The 21566-nt window shown below is 31.7% G+C and overlaps 1 protein-coding gene across 3 annotated transcripts in view; it reads right to left on the reverse strand.

The window, feature by feature from the left end:
* The window catches only part of GRIK2 (glutamate ionotropic receptor kainate type subunit 2), an 827779-nt gene that overhangs the window by 122086 nt on the left and 684127 nt on the right, over positions 1-21566 (reverse strand). For all 3 annotated transcript variants that reach the window (XM_031964481.1, XM_031964483.1, XM_031964482.1), the window contains one exon: positions 19289-19506. In XM_031964481.1, the coding sequence (XP_031820341.1) occupies positions 19289-19506 (218 nt within the window). The remainder of the gene's footprint in view (positions 1-19288; positions 19507-21566) is intronic.

The raw sequence follows: 21566 nt of genomic DNA on the forward strand, positions 1-21566 counted from the left end.
CCCCTACTCTCATGATGCTGTGAAGTCTATTAAAAAAATGATTATAATATATGACATTACAAGATGACTATATTATAGCTAGATCCCTATTAGCACGACTAATGAATCTCCTAGCTATATTATTTAAATTTGTTTTGTATATTTCCCCTGAGCTGGAACCAGTAACCATATTTTGCATAATTATAATTTCAAATAGTACAGATTCAATACAAGACATCACATTGTTTGCATTAATTGGGACTAGATGCATATTACAAAATTCAGTGATGGGCTATAATTCTTAAGGAGGGATCAGAGAGAATATAAAAGTATTTTTATAGAAATTATAAATATATATAGAGAAGAAAGTATAAGAATTGCTGACTGTGTTGCATAAAGAATATGGGGCAAAAGGACAGATTATATATGTCCAAATTTATTTTGTTAATTCTTTATCTTTTTTCCTTAGATGGAATTGGGGAAGGCAGCAGAGACAAAGAAAGGGAAGTTGTTAAAAGGATATATGTATATGTATATGTGTGTTTGCAAGCTATGTATGTGCACATATGTGTGCTTATATGCATGTGCATGCATGTATATGTAGACAAAATGGGGGGAGTAAGATAAATGTCTTAGGGAGTTGAAAAACTAAGTGCTATGTGAAGTCCTGGGAGGGAGGTTACTGATCGGGTCATGGAAGTGGCAGTTGAATTGAGTTGTAGAGAAAACAAATTGATTAAAGGCACTGAGTTGGAACAGAAGGTTTTAGAGAACAGCAAGTTATATAGTTCAAGTACAGCCAGTGTGGTACAATAAAAACAGCATGGACTCTTTTGATAGGGAATATGAGGTTTAAATTCAACTTCTGAAGCTTACTGTTTACTCCTTGCATTATTTTGGTAAAGTCCCCTACGCTTCATGGATCTCAGTTTCTTCATCTATAAAGGGATTTTACTAAATGATTTACTAAATTTACTAAATGATACTAAATGATGGCCAATTTGTTTTCCTAATCCAATATCCCTTCTGTAGATATATGGAAAACCTCAGACAACACAAAATTAGAGAGCACAGATAAATTGCAATCTAAATTGATGAATCATAGTCAAATCCTGAAAAATTTGAACCCCAGAATGTTTTGTCCAAAATCTCCACCTGTTTGGAATACATGAAAACACATGGGAGCTATCATCTCATGAACTATGTCTTGGAATACCTATTGGGGTGAAGGTAAATAGTGATTAAACTTGAGTTCCCATGAAAGTATATAAATAAAAGTGAATTACAAATAATTAAGAGGTGTATTGAAAGGAACACAAAACCAGGCCCTTTCATTTTACAGACTAAGTATTACATGAGTAGAGACTTGTAAAATCACTTGTTATACAAAACTGACTATTTTAGAAGATTTTGTCCCTGGCAAATAAACTAAAATTACTATCAATTGCTAAAATCCGTATGACAGTAAAAACAAATGCATATTTACAAATACAAAAAGCAATTATAATCACTCTATGATCATCAAATATTTATTGAATACTTTATTCCAAAAACAAGAATTAACTATATACATAAAGTCAAAACTGCAATTTACAAGGACTTGGTTTACAGTTTTACTGTCACATATTGATTACAATCACCTGTAGTCATCAGCTAATTATTAAATGTAAATTCTAAATAAAGAGCATCCTAATCTGAGGTTCTGAGTTTCACTCTAAATATTTTTGTGACTGGACTATAACATAATTGATATATAATAATATTATATGTAATTAATATATTACTATATATGCATACATAATATACAGTAATAATGAACATTCCATCTCATTTTCTCCAGTAGATTGCCTCATTTATCATTTAGTCACTCTTTATTTACTGAATACTTCTCGACTGCCTACAAAAACAGTCATTTCTCTTCCATCCTCAAAAAATTCTGACTTGATTAACACATCTCTGAGAATTTGCATCTTTTCTCCATTTTTTCATGAATAAGTTCCTTGAAAAAACTATCTACAACTAATACTTCAACTTCCTTTCTTTGCAATCTCTTCAATCTGTGATCTGGCTTTCAATTTCATTAATGAAACCATTTCCAAAAAGTTACTAATGATGTCTTAATTGCCATATTTAATGATGTTTTCTCAGTCCTCATTAACTTTTCTAAGTTTCTTAATACTCTCTTCTTTCTAAGTTTTTTTTTTTTTTTTATTTTGTTTTGCTTTGTTTTTTGACATTACTCTATTCTGATTCTCTTCCTGTCTGACTCTCTGGAATCTTCTTCACTGGAAGTCCAAGTCATGTCTCTTAAATATGGATAACCCTCTAGGTTTTATTATGGGCTTTCTTCATTTCTGTCTTTATATTATCTCACTTGACAATTTCATCAACTCCCATGGATTCAATAACCATCTCTGTGTAGATTCAAGAGTATCATGAAAAGAATCTATAGCAGAAGAAATTCAAATAGTCAAATGGAAAAGAAAATAAATAGAACTCATGACTCTTCCGAATTTTTCTTCTATAGTTTGCCTTTTTAAATCCTTTTGAAGCTCTTCCAGTAATTTTCTTTGAGCTTTCACATGTAGCCATTTTAACCCTATTGCCCTTAGAAATTCATGCCTTGATCCTCCCTATAAAATTATTATTAATTTTTTGACATAGGTAAAAGTACCCATTCTTTGACTCATTTTAACTAGCTTTAATCACTAAGTGGGCATTGCCTCAGGACAAACTGAGATGGGGAAAGGCCTTAGTTTAAAAAGCCATGGTCACCCATTTCATCCAGGTCCATCTCCAGTCATCTTTATCCTATATCTGGCCACTGGACCCAGATCGTTTTGGAGGGGCAAGTGAGGCAGGTGACCTTGCACAGCCCTCCCTCACTTAAATCCAATTTACTTGTAAGTCATGGCATTATCTTCCTGTTGTCATGGTCCTCATTGAGAACAAAGGACAAAACAAGATTAACTATGTAAAAGATTCTCAAATCCATTTATCAACTTCAGATATCTACTGACTTGCATCTCCAATGGTCTGTTGGTCATTTCAAACTGGATGTCATATAGAAACCTCAAACTCAACATTTCCACAAACTCAACGGTTTCCTTTTTCTAATTGCCCTACTATCATTGAAAGCATTTCATCCTCTTAGTCACTCAGATTCACAATCTCAGTGTTATTCTCAACTCTTTCTTTTCTTTTACCCCTCCCCACACACACAATCAGTTGTCAAGTGCTTGTGTTCTATCTTTCTATCTTTTGTATCCATCTATCCTATCCACTCTTTTCTCTGACACTGTCACCACCCTAGGGCAGACCCTCATTATCTAATGTCTGGATTATTGGAATGGCCTAAGGATTGGACTCATAATGTCAAGTATGGCCTGGCTTTAGTGTATCTTTCACTCAGCTGCCAGAGTGATCTTAAAGAGATTTTGTCATGCTATTCTTCTAGCCAATAAGCTCCAGTGCTTCTCTCTTATTTCCAGTATCAAATACAAAATACTCTATTTAGCTTGTCAAGCTCCTTCTATCTGTCCAACTCTATTTTCCAGTCTCTACCACTTTACTCTCTTCCATGTACTTTTCAAACCCATGACAGTGGCTTCCTGAAAGTTCTTGGCATGCAACACTCCCTCTCTCAACTCTGTATATTTTCATGGCTATACTCTAAAGATGGAATTCTTACCCTCCTCATTTTTGTCTCTAGGAGTCCTGATTTCCTTCAAGTCACAGTCAAAATCCAACATTCTTATGAAGCTTTTTTTCTCCTGATAACCTTATTGCTAATGCTTACTCCGAGCTGACTTTATCCACCTTCTCCTTTATATATGTTGTTTGGACATAGCTATTTGTGTGCTGTCTCCCCATTAGATTTCAAGCTCCTAAAGAGCAGCAACATATTTTTTTTTTTCTCTGCATTGCTATCACTTAGCTCAGCACCTGTAACATATTAGGTATTAGGTATTTAATAAAATTTAATATTAGGTATTTAATAAATTATAAATAACATATTATGTAATAAATAAATATAAATTATACAAATATAATTATATAAATGTAAATGTAAATAACATAAATACATTTTAATATTAGGTATAGTACTCTCTACTCTGTCTATAAATTTAGAAGAAAGGTGAAGACAAGATGGCAGACTTAAGGCAGGCATTTGACTAAGCTTTCCCCCAAAAAACTGAAATACTTTTAAATAATGACATTAAAAAAACTCAGGAGCAGGAGCACTCTCAAAAAGAAGGAGTAAAACAATTTTCCAGCCCAAGAAAATTTTAAAAAGGTTGTCAAAAAAAGTCTGTGGCATCAGAATAAGAGTAGATTACAGTCCAGGAAAAAATGCCCCAACATAGTCCTATTCTGCAAACCAAGGGACCCTCCTCATGGTTCCTAGGCAGAAAAGAGTGCTTGTGGTCACTCAGATACCAGAGCACAGAACAGGAGACTAGTAAACACCTTTCCTTATATCATACTATCTGGAAAGAAATGAAAACTTATTTTTCAAAATATGTGCAAAGATAGTTTTTAACCACCCTTGCAAAATCTTGTTTTCCATATTTTTGTGCCTCCTTCCTTACTTTTCTCCTCCCATAGACATAAAGTAATACAACATAAATTAAACATGGGCAATTCTTCTAAACATATTTTGCCCTTTATCATGCTGCACAAAAAATGTCAGATCAAAAATGAGGAACAATTGGAGAGAAAAAACAACAGTAAGAACAAAGGTCAAAATCCTATGTTGTGATCCACATGCAATCTAGGCTTCTCTCTGGATGTAGATGGCTCTCTCCATCATTATAGACATTATCTTTCAAGAATTATCAAGGAAAGTTGCTCTGATATTCCAGTACCTGAGGATCAAATTGAAATCAAAAGAACTTATTGATCATCTCCTGAAGAAGATCCCAAGATGAAAATCCCTAGGAATATTATAGCCAAATTCCAGAGTTCCTAGATTAAGGAGAATGTGGTACAAGTAGTCAGAAAGAAACAATTCAAGTATTGTGGAACTACAAGCATGATAACACATGATTCTGCACTTTCTATGAAAGGATCTTGTAATAAGAATAGAGGGTAAAGGTGCTAAGATTACAATCAATAATATTGAGTATAATTCTTCCAGGAGAAAATGGATATTCAATGCAATAGAGGACTTTCAAGTATTCTTGAAAAGACCAAAACTAAATAGAAATTTTGATTTTCAAATTCAAGTCTCAAAAGAAGCATAAAAAGGTAAAAATAGGAGGGAAAGCATAATGGAAATACGTTCCTATATGGGAAAGATGATACTTGGAATTCATAAGAACTTTCTCTTCATTAGAGCAGTCAGAAGGCATATAGACAGTAGGCAAAGGCATAAATTGCATATAAATGGATAATATTTTTAAAAATTAAGCATTACTAGATGAATATACTGGGAGAAAGAGAAAGAGAGAGGTAGAAAGGGATAAATTGTCATATATAAAAGAAAAAATAAAAAGCTTTTACAGTAGAGAAGAGGGAGGTGGTGATTTGGAAGGAATGAACTTATTGTGGTTCAAAGAGCCAATTGAGTATGTAAATCTATCTTACCTTAGAGGAAGTCCTGGAGAGGAAAGTGATAAGATAAGAGAGGTGGGGTGGTGATAGAAGGGAGGACAGATTGAGGGAGTGGGTAGTTAAAAATAAAATATTTTTGAGTAGGGACAGGGTGAAAAGACAGAGAATAGAATAGACAAAGAGGTGGGGAATACAGTTAGCAATAGTAATTGTGAAAAAAAATCGAAGCAGATTTATCTAATAAAAATCTTATTTCTTAAATGTAGAGAAAACTGAGTTAGATTTAACAAAAAAGATGTTCTCCAATTGATAAATTATCAAGAAATAAATAGTTTTCAGATAAAATAACCAAAGCTATCTTTTAGTCATGTAAAAATGCTTCAAATAACTATTGATTAGAGAATTGCAAATTAAAACAATTCTGACATGCTGCCTCATACCTATTAGATTGGCTAATAGGACAGAATGGAATATGAGAATGGTGGAGGAGAAAGGGTCGAAAGGGAGACATTTAATGCATTGTTGGTGGAGTTGTGAACTGATTAGATTATTCTGTGAATTAGTTTTGAACTGTGCCCAAAGGCCTATAAAACCATGCACATCCTTTGACATGTGAATACCACTACAACGTCTGTATCCTAAAAGAGATTTTTAAAAGGAAAAGAACTCATTGATATATATCAAAATAGATATAACAACTTTTTTTCTGGGAGTAAAGAATTGAAAGTTGAGAGTATATCGATCAATTGGGAAATAGCTGAAGAAATTGTAGTGTAATTATGATGGAATACTGTTTTGCTATAAGAGCTGATGAGCAGGATGTTCTCAGAAAACCTGGAAAGGTTTTCATTATCTGATCCACGTGCATTTCAGCACTGAATTCAGCAGTGCTGAAATGCACTGTATAAAATGTAACAGTGATACTGTAAGATGATTAGCTATGAAATGACTTAGTTATTCATAGCAATTCAAAAATTATCCAAAACAACTCTGAAGAACTTATGATGAAAAATGCTATCTGTACTCAGAGAAAGAACTGGTGGTGGTTGAATACAGATTGAAGAATACTTTTTCTTTTTAATTCTATTTTTCTTGAAGGTTTTATTTTGGGGGGATGGGGAAAGGAGAGTGTGTTTTATTTTAAAACATGATTACTACGGAAATATTTTGTGTGACTACACGTGTATCAACTCTATCAAATTGCTGACTTTCTCATTGAAGGAGAGAGGAGAGAAAGAAAGGAAAGGAAAAAAAATTGGAACTCAAAAATTTTAAATGCATGTTAAAATTTTTTTTGCATATAACTAAGGGAAATATATATATAACCCTAAATAAATGCAAAAAAAAAAAAAAACAGGTTGAACGAGATGGACTTTTAACTAAATTCTGAATAAATATTGGATGAAAACACATTCCACTGTAATAAATGAATTTAAAATTGTATAGTTATATACATATATATATATATGTGTAGTTGATTTTAAAACGCATAAAAGAGGGCTTTTGCCCCACTGATAGAGTATTAGTGATATAGAATTTTAATAAAATAAAATGGATATAATATGGATAAACCATCAATGCAGATAAATTTTAGCTTTTCTGTGTGATGACTTATGATATGCTTTCTTTGGTTATTGCTTTTATTGCTGATAATATAAAACCCTTCATTATTGCTTTCATAATTAGTAAGTGACTTAACCTCTCTATGACACAATTTCCTCATCTGTTAAATGAGGATAATATTAATTGCTTCTAATCTTCTTCAGAAGGATGCTGTGAAGATCAATGAATTGGTATTTAGAACTTTTTTGAGGAATACATAGGAAAAAAATGATTTTTTTTCAAAATTGACTAAACCATCTAAGTAAATACAAGCAACTTTAACCAAAGTTTAAAAAGAAAACTAATACAATGTCTATTTTTGTATTGGATACTTTTGAAACCAATAGAACATTTATTTTAGAAGAAAATGTCATACACAAATGAATAAAAAAATCCAAATTCTTCAATAAGTGACTATAAACTTATAGTTAAAAATCCTCTCCCATGAACTCCCTATATTTCATGATCTCATGTGAAAAATAAGAAAGCTATTATTTGAATGGTCCTGTCCCACAAAGCCGTGGTGTGATGATTAGATAAATGTTGGTAAAACAAATTTGGCCCATTAGAGAAATATGGGTTGTCACAAGATTTCTACTATTATTGACAAGAATATATATATAAGCCCATTCTATTCAGGGAGTCCATCTAAAGTCACAGACTCCAATTGAACATTGTTTTACATTAATGAATAAAAGTTAAGATGGGAGAGAATCACCATATATGTGAAAGTGGTGTAACCATTAAACATAATGAAATGCCAATTAGGAAAAAAATCAGTTTAGGTTGAAACTTTTAAAAAATTGTTTCCATATAGAATTATTTTTCAAGGGAGTTTCTGATGGTCAATCCCTCAGCTTAAAAATATGGGAAAACAAAATTGAATAATAAATGGAAACAATAATAATGTATAAAATAGTAGAAAGCAGAATTTTGATATTTAAAATTAGAACATTAAATGCTATCTTTTATTATTCAAAAAAAGTAATAGTCTGTACTGTATTCTCTATACTGGTTATGAAGCCATGAGGGAGAATATATCATACTATACATTCATCATAATGCAAATTATTAACTATCTAGGCATAAAATTTGTGAAAAATGTCCTTCCAATTAGCCTTTCTGTACTAACAATCCAACTTTAAAAAAAAAAATAGAATGAATAATAGGAGATACTTATGATGAATTGTTCCATTTTGTCATTCCTGGAATTTTTCATGAGATCATTTTTCCATGGTAATACTGAAACCCAATCTATATTATAACAACTGTTCCTACTTTATTGCTGTTGCTGTTTTAGTTTTTATTTAAATAATATTCAAAATATCTGATGCTGTGAGGGACTTTTAGTGACATAAGTACAAAAGAACATGTATGAATTTAGGGGAAATTAAGACAATGTGATAAGAAACAGCATTGTTGAAGAGCATTTCACAAATTATATGAATCACTTTGTAGATGTAGAAACAGAGAGTATAATATATTGCCCAGCACATAGTAGGAGGTTAATGAATAAGACTTACTAACATAACCCTCACTACACTTAGTAAGTCTGAGTGGTACAGACTACAGTATTAAAGAAGTATGTGTAGGAAAGACATTTGAAACTAGTCCAATATCTCTCTAGTCCAATATTCATCTTACAGTGGTGGAAACGGAGAATAGCGATAAAGGATCTTGCCCACAGTTGCAAAGGTAATAAGTAAGATTCAGAATCGAGACACAGGTTGTCTCTGTTCACTGTGCTATGACAAAGTATTCTCTTTGCAAATGTACTCTTACTCTTTACATTGAAAAACAACAACAAATATTTATTTATTTTTCAGTGTTTTCAATCTTCCTAAAGGACTGACATGGGATTTCACCCCTACATTAATTGCATTAGTTATTGTAATTCTTAGCTCAAAAAACAGAACGAAGGAAGAAGGTTTTGAAAGATATATGTTTAAGGAATTTAGTCTGGCTGTTTTTTAAAAGATGTTTTTGTGTAGTTTTTATCCTAGACACTACTAAAAATATTCAGATTTTTTCCAAAAAATGTATAATCTTTAATATATGATGACAATTTCCCCCCATATTACTATCTACAAGATTTAAGTATTTCTTTTCTCTATTTCTTGCCATATGAAAAGATGCTCCAAGTCATTATTAATCAGAGAAATGCAAATTAAGACAACTCTGAGATACCACTACACACCTGTCAGACTGGCTAGAATGACAGGGAAAGATAATGCGGAATGTTGGAGGGGATGTGGGAAAACAGGGACACTAATACATTGTTGGTGGAACTGTGAATACATCCAACCATTCTGGAGAGCAATTTGGAACTATGCTCAAAAAGTTATCAAACTGTGCATACCCTTTGATCCAGCAGTGTTACTACTGGGCTTATATCCCAAAGAGACCTTAAAGAAGGGAAAGGGAACTGTATGTGCCAAAATGTTTGTGGCAGCCCTCTTTATAGTGGCTAGAAACTGGAAACTGAGTGGATGCCCATCAATTGGAGAATGGCTGAATAAATTGTGGTATATGAATATTATGGAATATTATTGTTCTGTAAGAAATGACCAACAGGATGATTTCAGAAAGGCCTGGAGAGACTTACACGAACTGATGCTGAGTGAAACGAGCAGGGCCAGGAGATCATTATATACTTCAACAACAATACTATATGATGACCAATTCTGATGGACTTGGCCATCCTCAGCAATGAGAACAACCAAATCATTTCCAAATGAAGCAGTAATGAACTGAACCAGCTATGCCCAGAAAAAGAACTCTGGGAGATGACTAAAAACCATTACAATGAATTCCCAATCCCTATATTTTTGCCCACCTGCATTTTGGATTTCCTTTACAGGCTAATTATACAATATTTCAGAGTCTGATTCTTTTTGTACAGAAAAATAACGTTTTGGTCATGTATACTTATTGTGTATCTAATTTATATTTTAATATATTTAACATCTACTGGTCATCCTGCCATCTGGGGGAGGGGTGGGAGGGAAGAGGGGAAAAATAGAACAAGAGGTTTGGCAATTGTCAATGCTGTAAAGTTACCCATACACATAACCTGTAAATAAAAGGCTATTAAATTAAAAAAGAAAAGTATTTCTTTTCTGATAAATTTAACAATCTAGAAAGAAGACTATATGATACAACTACTCTACACGAATCTTGTGCTGAGCATGAGGATATAAATGCAAAATAGTTCCTGCCCCTAAAAACTTATATTACAAAGGGGAAAGAAACATGTTTTACATAAGAACACAAATTATACATATGTATTTCTATGTACAGATATAATGCACACATATAACAATAAAAGGCATATATAAATAAAATTAAAAAACAATCTTAGAAGTTGACATTATTTAAATTATTTTGTTTAATCAACAACCTATCTTTTCTTCATCTTTTGTCCTTGTTCTGCAAAGGATATTGTAAGAAAAAAAATAAGAGAGGCATGGGAGGAAAGGATAAGAAAGTATATTTTGGGAAACAAAATCTGGGTAGAGTCTAATATATTCAATACATGTTAGAATATCTCTAAAATGATGCAACATATCCTGTATATTATGGCCTGCATAGTTCAACAGATTGAGAAACTGTTCAAGGATTTGATTTCCACAATTGTCAAGCTAGATCTTTTTTTTTTCCAGTTACAAAATCTGAGATGCATGAAAATAATCATTTCCTGGAACTGAGTCTTCCAGAACAATTAGCTAACAGCAGGGTCACTTTAAATTAGTAAAAACAAGATGGAAATCCCTGCAGAAATAATACCTTAAGGGTATTTCATAGAGTGTAGGCATGTGTTGCTACTGTTAATTAAGAAAAAAAAAACGATGTAAATTGAAATATTCTATATGCAAACAATCCTTAATGTAGTGTAGAAATTTCACAATGAGCATGGATTTGTCTTTATTTTAAATTTTGGCAAGATTCCCTCTTCATCCTAAACTCAAAGAAGATAGGATAGCAATAAATTTAACAAGTCACAATATGGAGTTAGAAAAAATATTATCTAGAGTTATATTAAGGATAGGGGTGGTGGTGGGATAATTCAAGGTATTATATCCTAATATTTTATTCTGGTATTTTCCTAACTCCAACAAAACCATCTCACAGTGAGAGAAATTTAACACCATAAGGTAATTGTTAGCTTAGTAATTAACACTATATGATCTTCATTGTGAGTTAATACACATTCCAGAAGGTTTCAAATTGAAAGAAATTCTGTTCCATTAGAAAAGGAAGCTGTTTAATGTCAATTTTCTTCTGACACTAGAGGCACCCTTGTGGAGGGAAATGATTGAAACAAATATAAAGAAAAATTTATATAATGGAAAAGAATAAAGAAGCAAAAATAATATTGAGAAACGCCAGAAACTGGGACAAATATATAGAACAAAAAACTAGATTAGAAAAAAAATAAGATTAAATTGCATATAAAATAAAAAGATGGACTTTCCCTGCCAAAGTGGTGGAGTAAGGGAAGAAACTCTCTGAAGCCCTCCCAAATTCCCTTCCAAACAACTAGAAAACAGAATTAGTCCAACAGCAGGGAAGCAACAGCTTACTAGCCTGGCTGGAAAAGTCTACTCACTGGAGTAAAAATGAAGAGATATTTCAAAGCAGCAGTAGCAGCTTCCACTGCCAATCTCACAGGAGATTGGCACAAGGCTCCAAGCAGTCCACCACCAAAGCTCCACCCTGCAAAACCAACAGACCCCTAAACAATTGAGAAGTTAATGTAGCTCAGCAAGGTCCAACCCCAGTTACCCCACACACAGCACAAGCAACCAGCATGGCCTTGACACCATTGTTGGCCAGTAATAAAGCTTTGGCTAAACCTGATCAAGAGAGAACTGTTTCCATAGCAACCCAGGATCAGGGATCTACCCTGAGGAAGATCACCAACAAGATCCATTCTAGTTTCTAGTCAGCCACCAGTAAAACTATTACAATAGCAATATAACAGTAAGGCCCCAGTCCTGGAACAGATCAGAAGCCAAATCCCACACTCAGATGAGGCCAACAGGAAGAACCTACCCTCCACTGCAAACCAGAACAGAAATCTAAATTCCAGAAAAAGCAAGCTGCTAACTCCTGAAGCCTTGTAAAAGGTAGCAATATGATCTGAGCCCCAGCACAAAAAGCTTGGGACAGTGAAGAGAGACCAACTCTCACATTAAAAACACCAAGATGCACAAAAAAAGCAAAAAAAACTATGAGTTCCTCCTCAAAAAAAAAAAAAAAAAATAGCCTAACTACAGAAAGTTACTATGGTAATAGAAAAGATCAAGGCATAAATATAGACGAGAACAACACTGTTAAAATGAATGCATAAAGGAAAATCTAATTTGATATCACCTTAAAAAGAATTCCTGGAAGAGCTTTTAAATGGGATTTAAAAAAGAAAATTAAAGATGTAGAAGAAAAACGGGGGGAGAGAATCATTAAAAAAAGTGTCAAATAAGGGGGAAAGTATACAAAAATTTACTGAGGAAAGTAACTCCCAAAAAATTGTATTGGCTAAAAAAAAAGGAAATACAAAAGTTTATTGAAGAAAATAATTTTTTAAAAATTAGAATTGAAATAATGGAAACTAATGACTATGAGACATCAAGATATGATAAAGCCATTTTTTTCTTTTCTTTTTTTTTTTTTTTTGCTGAGGCAATTGGGATTGTGACTTGTCTAGGGTCACACAGCTAGGAAGTGTTAAGTGTCTAAGACCAGATTTGAACTCAGGTCCTCCTGACTTCTATCCACTATCCACTGTGTCACCCAGGTGTCCCAATACAAAAAATCTTAAAGTAAAAAAAAGAAGAAAATGTGAATTTCTCATTCAAAAGACTAGATCTAGAAAATAGATGCAGAAGAAATAATATGAGAGTTATTGGACTATCTGAAAGTCATGGTAAAAAAAAGAAAGAAAAAAAAAACTTGAACATCTTTAAGGAAATTAAATAGAAAACTTTCCTAATATATAAGAACCAGAGAGAAAATAGAAATTGAAAGAATTCACAGTTCATCACCTAAAAGAGATCCCAAAATGAAAGCTCCCAGGAAAATAACAGCCAAATTTCAGAGCTCACAGAACAAGGAGAAAGTACTGCAAGTGGCCAAAAATAAACAATTCAAATATTGTGGAACTACAGTCAGGATTACAAGGATTTGACAGCTTCCACATTAAGGAACTGGAGGGTTTGGAATAAGATATGCCAGAAAACAAAGGAGTTAGGATTACAATTAAGAATCACTTACCCTGCAAAATTAAATATAATCTTTCAGGAGAAAAAAAAAATGGACATTTACTGAAATAGAGAACTTTCAAGCATTACTAATTAAAAGACCAGAGCCAAATTAAAAAAAAAAAAAATGAAATCCAAATACAAGACTAAAAGGAAATATGAAAAGCTAAAAAAAATTGATTAGAAATTCAACGAGGTTAAGCTGTTTATATTTCTGTATGACAAGGTAATATTTGTAATTCATCTCTACTATAAAAGCAATTAGGAGTATATCTAGATAGGTACGGATGCAATGTGACTTGGTTGGGATAATATCCTCACCCCTCATTCCTCCAAAAAAAAAAAATAAAGGGATGATAATAAAAATGTACTGGAAGGATCAAGGGGGATTGAATGGTGTAAATTATTGTACATGAACGAAGCATGAAAGAACTATTATAATGCAGAAGAAGATTTTGGGGGGTGAGTGGAAGGATGATAAGCAAAACATTATTCTCATCAAAACTCGCCCAAAGAGAAGATACATATTCAGTTAAGTATATGTATCTTCTTACTGTATAAGGAAATAAAAGGGGATAGGGATAATAGAAAGGGGAGGGGAGACTGATAAAAAAGAATGTATACTGAGGAAGGTGGTGATCAGAAATAAAATGGGTGTGAAGAGGGAAAAGTGAGTTGTAAGGAGGATAAGGGGATGACAAGCAAATAATAGCATGGAAAAAAATGCAAAGGTAGTTATTAACTATAAATGTGAATGGGATGAACTTTCCCATAAAGTGAAAACAGAAAGCAGAGTGGAGTAAAAACCAGAATCCTATAATATATTGTCTACAAGAAATACATTCAAAATACTAAAATATACACAGGGTAAAGGTAAGCAGCTAGAGCAGAATCTATTGTTTCAGATGAAGTAAAGAAAGCAGGACAATCAATTATAATGTCCGACAAATTAAAAACAAAATAGGTCTAGGAGATAAACCACAAAATTATATCTTGCTGAAAGGTACCACAGACAGTGAAATAATATCAGCACTAAAGATATATGCACCCAATCTCTGGAGAAAAGTGAATGGGAAAAGAAATATATATCTATCTATATCTATATCTATATCTATATCTATATATATTTTGTTTTTTTTTTTCTCAACATGGCATTTACACAAAAAAAATTGATCATGTGTTAGGACATAAAAACCTCAGAGCCAATGCAAAAAATCAGAAAGAGTAAACTCATTCTTTACAGATCATAATACAATAAAAATTACATTTGATAATAGTCAATGATAAAAAAGATTAAAATTTAGTTGAAAATTAATCTAATTAAAAAAAAAACTGAGTGAAGGAAAAATTATAAAATAATTGAAAATTTTATTAAATAAAATGACAGCAATGAAGCAATATATCACTCTTTGTGGAATGCAATCAAAGAAAATATTTAGGGAAAATTTTATATCTCTAAAAATTTAGGAAAAAAAACAAATTTATAATTCTCAATTAAACACCAAATTGGAAATCCTGATAATCAAAAATGAAATTAATAAAATTGAAAGAAAACCATTGAACTAATAAATAAAACTAGAAGGTAGTTTTATCAAAAAAAAATCCAAGATAATAGATGAACCATTGGTTAATTTGATTATTTTTTTAAAAAGAAGAACACCAAATAACTAGCATGAAAAATGAAAGGGGTACATTAAGCATCAATTAATATAGTTTTAGAAGTTATTTTGCCCGATTATGGGCTAATAAATTTGGACAAACTAAACAAAGTAAATAAATATTTACAACAATATAAATTATACTGATTAACAGAAGAAATAAAATATTTAAATAACCCAATCTTAAAGAAAAAAGATTTTTTAATTGAACAAGCTATCAATGAACTTTTAAAAAATATCCAAGACACAAGTGAACTCTACCAAATGTTTAAAGAACAAATAATCCCAATGCAATATAAGTTATTTGGGGGAAAGGGGGGAACAAGAGAAGGAATTCTACCAATTTCCTTTTCTGACACAAATATGGTGCTAATACCCAAACCATGAAGAGTCGAAACAGAAAATTATGGACCAGAAATTACATAATTTACTTAATGCATGTAGAAAAAAGCATTGGGCAAAATGCAGCACCCATTCCTTTTGAAAAGAGTAGAAAACATAGAAATAAATGGAGCTAACATTAAATGAGAAATAATATGTATCTAAAATAATCAGCAAACATTATCTGTAATGAGGATAATATAGAAGCCTTCCCAATAAGATCAGGCATGAAGCAAGGATGCCCAATATTACCTCTGATATTTAATATTGTACTAGAAATGTTAGCTATAACAGTAAGGGATGAAAAAGCAAATGAAAGACTTAGAACAGGCAATGAGAAAACAAAAGTTATCACTCAGTAGATACTTTGAGGTCATACTTAGAAAATATAGCTAATCAGCTAAATCACTACTTGAAATTATTAACAACTTTAATAGTTGCAGAATACAAAATAAACCCACATAAACCATCTATATTTCTATATATTACAACAGAGTCAAGAAGCAAGAAAATAAATGTAGACAATATAAAATAGTTGAGAGTTTACCTGGCAAAACAAATGCAGGAACTATATGAACTCTATGAACACAAATATAAAACAGTTTTCGCACAAATAAAGTCAGATCTAAACAAATGGAAAAATATCAATTGCTCATGGGTAGGCTGGGCCAATATAATAAAAATTCTGCCTAAATTAATCTATTTATTCAGTGCCATTTCTATTGAACTATCAAAATTTATTTATAGAATTAGAAAAAATAACAAAATTCATCTGGAAGAATAAAATCTCAAGATTTCAAAGAATTAATGAAAAATATATGAAAGAAGGCAGTCTAGCTAAAACAAATCTTAAATTATATTATAAAACTGTCATTATCCAAACAATCTCACACTGCTTGAGAAATGGACTGATAGATAAGGGCAATGATTTAAGTACAAATTACATTATAGTAAATGATCACAGTAATCTAGTATATGATAAAAATCAAAAATTCAAATTCAACTCTTCAACAAAAACTCATTATTTGACCAAAACTGCTGGAAAAACAGAAAAACAGTGTGGTAGAAACTAAATATAGATCACTATCTCAAGCTGTATACCAAGATAAGGTCAAACTAAGCATGTGGTTTACATATAAAGGTGATACCATAAGCAAATAATAGAACATGAAATAGTTTATCTGTTAATTTTATGGATGAGGAAAGAATTTAAGACTAAAGAAGATATAGAGAACATTACAAAATATAAAACAGATAATTGTGATTATATACAATTAAAACTTTTTGCATAAACAAAACCATTGCAACCAAAATTATAAGGAAAGCAGAAAACCAAAACCAAAAGTGGCTGTAAAAAATTAGGCACTGCTGGGAGAACTTTGAATTGTTCCAGCCCTTATGAAAAATAATTTAGAAATATGTTAGCAAAAATAATTAAACTATGAATACCCTTTGACTCAAAACTACAACTTGAAGTCTAATGTTCCAGAGATATATTTTTTATAGAAAGGGGTTCATAGGTACAAAAATATTCATAGTCACACTTTTTTGTTTTTATAAAAAACTAGAAACCAGAGGGATGCCCATCCATTGGAAAATTATTGAATAAATTATGATATATGAATATAAGGGAATATTAGTGAGCCATAAGAAATTATTTTAAAAAATGGATTATTTTCAAAGGATGATGGGAAAATATGTATGAATTGATTCAGAGTAAAGTGAGTTGAATCAGAAAAATACTTGTAAGAAAAAGAAATTATTTTAAAAATAACTTCGAAAGATTCAAGAACTTTGATAAATATATTGACCCACTATGAATTCAAAGAAATAGTGATTAAGAATAATACTTAACTCTTGAGAAAGCGAGGGACTAAATATAAAGAATGAGATATATAATTTTCAGTCATGGGCAATGTAGGAATGATTTTGCTTGCCTGTATATAATTGTTATGAGAATTTTCTTTTTAGTTTTCTGGTGAGAGGTGAGAACAAAGAAAAGGGAAAATAAAATCTTGTTAATTGGAAAATAAAAATGAAATACTAATACCCCTTATGAATTAAAATAAGCAAATGAATGAAGTAATATGTATATCTTGAGGAAAAGCATTTAAAATTATGCTTTTTATAATGTTATATAACAAAGCATTCATCAACAAGAGTTGAAGCATACAAAATCTAGAATCTAACAGGTCAACTCCTTGCAGATCCATATTTGTTGCATATTTAAGAATGAAAAAATATCATTTTTTAATTTAAATAATGGCATAGTCATTTTTCTTTATTTTCAGTTGTAACTTGTATGAGAAAAAGCCATTAAACTGTGTATTTAATTACATTTAACTGTACATCTAAAAACAATTTGAATAAAAAAGACTATTTGTTGACTGAATCCACTTAGAAAGACTTAGAAAATGTTCATTTCCTATTACTACTTCCATATTTACAACAATATTTAGCAATCACTAAAGATTTTTACAAATCTTTTTTTTTTTTACAATGGTTTGTAAAGAGTTTACAAATAATAAGAGTTTAAAAAAAGATTATACACTTTACAAAGTACATTAAGGAAAATGATTACATGAATTTTCAAGTAACATATGCAATATAATAATGTTTGACTATATGCAGAAAGTAAATTATTTTTGAAACTACTGCTCCAGTGCCCATTCATATCATCAGGTATGTTTATACATAAATTAAAGTGTTCCCTTTATGAATTTTCCCTACATTAAAGTGGGGAAAATTGTTTGTTGAAATGTAAGGGCAGCTAGGTTGCACAGTGGATAGAGCACCAGCCATGAAGTCAGGAGGACCTGAGTTCAAATATGACCTCAGACACTTAATACTTCCTAGCTGTGTGACCCTGGGCAAATCACTTAACCCCAATTGCCTTAGGAAAGAAAGAAAGAAAGAAAGAAAGAAAGAAAGAAAGAAAGAAAGAAAGAAAGAAAGAAAGAAAGAAAGAAAGAAAGAAAGAAAGAGAAATGTAGCAACAAATAATTATCAAATGATCCTAACTGCTCAGGGTGGAGGGAAATGGCAGGGAGTAAGAGAGGAGAACAGAACATGAATCTTCTCATTTAATTAAATGCACCTTTTCACTTGGATTCTCTGAGCTAGGTGACTACCTACAATCATCAGAATAAGAGAAATAGAAAGGGCCAATTAGCAATCACTGGAATTAAAACATGTTGACCATGTAAACTCACCATTTCCAAAAGCCCCCAAACTTATCACCTATATACATGCACTGATGTCTATTAAATATAGATTTTCTGGTTCCTATGTTTCCAGCCAGTCATAGATTTGGAGGATAAGTATCATTTCTTCTATTCTCTGACATCTTTATTTTCATACCTTGTGAAACATCTTTTAACTACATCATCCAGATTTGGGACCCTTGCCTTTCTTTCATCCAAAGGCAAGAAGGCCTATAATCATAAAACTGCCTTCAAGTTACTAAATTTTCTTTACAATCATCTGTCTTTCAATAATCTGCAAAGTATTCATTCACATTTTTTCCGTTTCCAAATTCATCTGAATTGAAAATCCTAATTTTTTGAACATTTAAAAACATATATAAGGAATAAAATGGGTGTCATGAAAATTATGTCTTTCAATTTCAATTTGCTAAGGACTTTGCCTTATGTAGGTATATGCAATGCTATTTTTCTTTTATGTTATTTTATTTTTTCTTTACACATAGAAAATAAACACATTTGCTATGTTTTATGATATAATAACAGCATAATGATACCATAACAGCATAAATGGATATTATTTGTAGGGCATGATTCTACTTAAGTGCATTATTTTATTGTATCTAAGGAATTACTTAAGGAATCTTACCTTAAAAAAGGTCATAGTGGCCCCATCCTCCACAGCGCCATACTCTATCTTGGTCTGTTTAGCTAAATCATCGGCAGAGTCAATGGGGGATTCCATGCGTTCCACTGTCAGAAAGGCGGCTAAGTTAGCAGTATACGAAGAAATGATGATAAGTGTGAAAAACCACCAAATGCCTCCCACTATCCTGGTGGAGAGCGCTTTGGGCATGAGCTCAGAACCTAACAGAGATTGGGGGGGAAAGGATGAAACGAATACAAAGAAAATCATCAGCAGTCAAGTACTTTAAGTCACAGTGGCAGAGTGGAATCACTGTGCAATAAAAGTGTGTTATTGATTTATTGATTTACATATTGCTGTGGTAAGAAAACAACTAACATAGGGGCTGGGAAGGACTGGTAACAATAAAAAGATCACTGTTATGATGTTATCAAAATATAGTAATGGGAGACAGCTTCAATGTGAGGCAATGTGCAATTCAAACATTTTGATCAGTATAGCCTCTTTTTAATGCTAGATTTGGAGGATAGTAGAAATGCTTGAATTTCATTCAAGAGATAAAAATAATTTAATCCATGCAAGGATAAACTACATCAGACAATAGGGTTGAATGTAGAATATAATTATGTCATGGAAAGCTGACTTTCCCAGAGAATTAACTCAAATTTCTAGTCCTACACCTTGAGACTATTATTAAATTTGAGTTTCATAAAAATAGCTTCATAAATTTTAGTTACCCATTTTCATTGGTTTTATGGAATTAGTATTATCTTAATATTTTTTTAGCAAGACACTATTATGCAAAGATTCTATGGAGAAAGGGAAGATCTCCCATCACTATAATTAGCCCCCAAACTATTGAAAAATAATCTGAAAAAATAGATGGTTATGCCACAGATTTTAATTTTCTCTGAAACATCTACATTTAGAAAATCTAGACTACATTGTAGTATTGCTGGAGTTGCCTGCTCATGGTACTATATTTGGGAATGTTCTTGGCATTATATTTTAATTTGAATCATTATTAATTTTAATTAGGTTACATTGAAAACAGCATCTAAACCTTCTTAGCTGACAGTGTATGATCACCATATTAATTATAATTTTATTATATTCTAAGTATAAGCTTAAAATTAAAATTAAGACAATATTTTAAAGTAAGATGGGTGTTGGCAAAAATCTAAAAATATAAACAATTTATGGGTATAAATGTTATAAAATTACAACTGTTTAATTTTTTCTTTATTTTATTCACCAGTTAGTATAGAGTGAATTTTTCCAATCAATTTTTATATTTTCTGAGTAAAATGGAATGAAGGGAAGATGGACTCTTTTATCCTTATTGAATACATAATATTATTTGTATAAGATAAAAATTGGTCCAGCAAGGTATCACATCTTCAGATACATTGAAAATTATGATTGTATTAAAAAGAAGTGATATCATAACTGGAGTATTTGATTCAAAACAGCCCATCTTGCCCCACAATTCATCTTACCCTGGCTGTTTCAAACAAATAAACAAACCAAAAAAAAAGAAAAAGAAAAAAAAAAGCAGACAGACTTGGACATGACAGCCAACTCCAGCTCCAGACTCTGCCTAGAATTCTGTAAAGAAAAAAGTAGAAAAGTACCTTTCTGATGTAGTTGCTCCTAGGCCCTGTCAGACAGACACTTTGACACCATAACACTAAAATATTTCCCATGAAGTTCAGCAGGTTTGACTGCTTACTCTTTTTAATTAAAACAAAACAAAACAAAAACAAAACACCAATAAAGTCAAACAAGACTGGGAAAGAAAAGAACAGTGGGAACGTTTGACGAAATGTCCCAATTACCACAAGTTCATATCTTACCCAAGGACTTAAAGCCAGTGCCACCTTGGTTTGTGAATCGGAGCCTGGTTAGGGGCTGACTGTCATGTACTCAAGGTAACGTCATGTCCAGCACTATATCCCACTAATTCCTGGGGGGCTGGGGTGTCAGCTGAAATATTATGGGTTCCTCTTTCATGTACCTTCCAGCAGTGAAGTAGCTATGTTGCAAAGCACTTATATTTTAATTTCAAAAATCTGGGATTATCTATTACCATTTCTAGTAAAAAGTTTCATGTATGTGGTATAGTTATTTCAGTTCTGTCCTTTATCATTCTAATTGCTGGAGTTTTGTTTTTGCCTTGGATCATTTCCTGGTCATATCTATATTCAAAGAAAATTTTAATTAAAGCAAAAAACAAAAAAGAAAATCTTAAAACCAACTACAGAAAATTTAGCCTTTCTAG

This window comes from Sarcophilus harrisii, chromosome 4 (assembly GCF_902635505.1).
Source record: "Sarcophilus harrisii chromosome 4, mSarHar1.11, whole genome shotgun sequence".
NCBI lineage: Eukaryota > Metazoa > Chordata > Mammalia > Dasyuromorphia > Dasyuridae > Sarcophilus > Sarcophilus harrisii.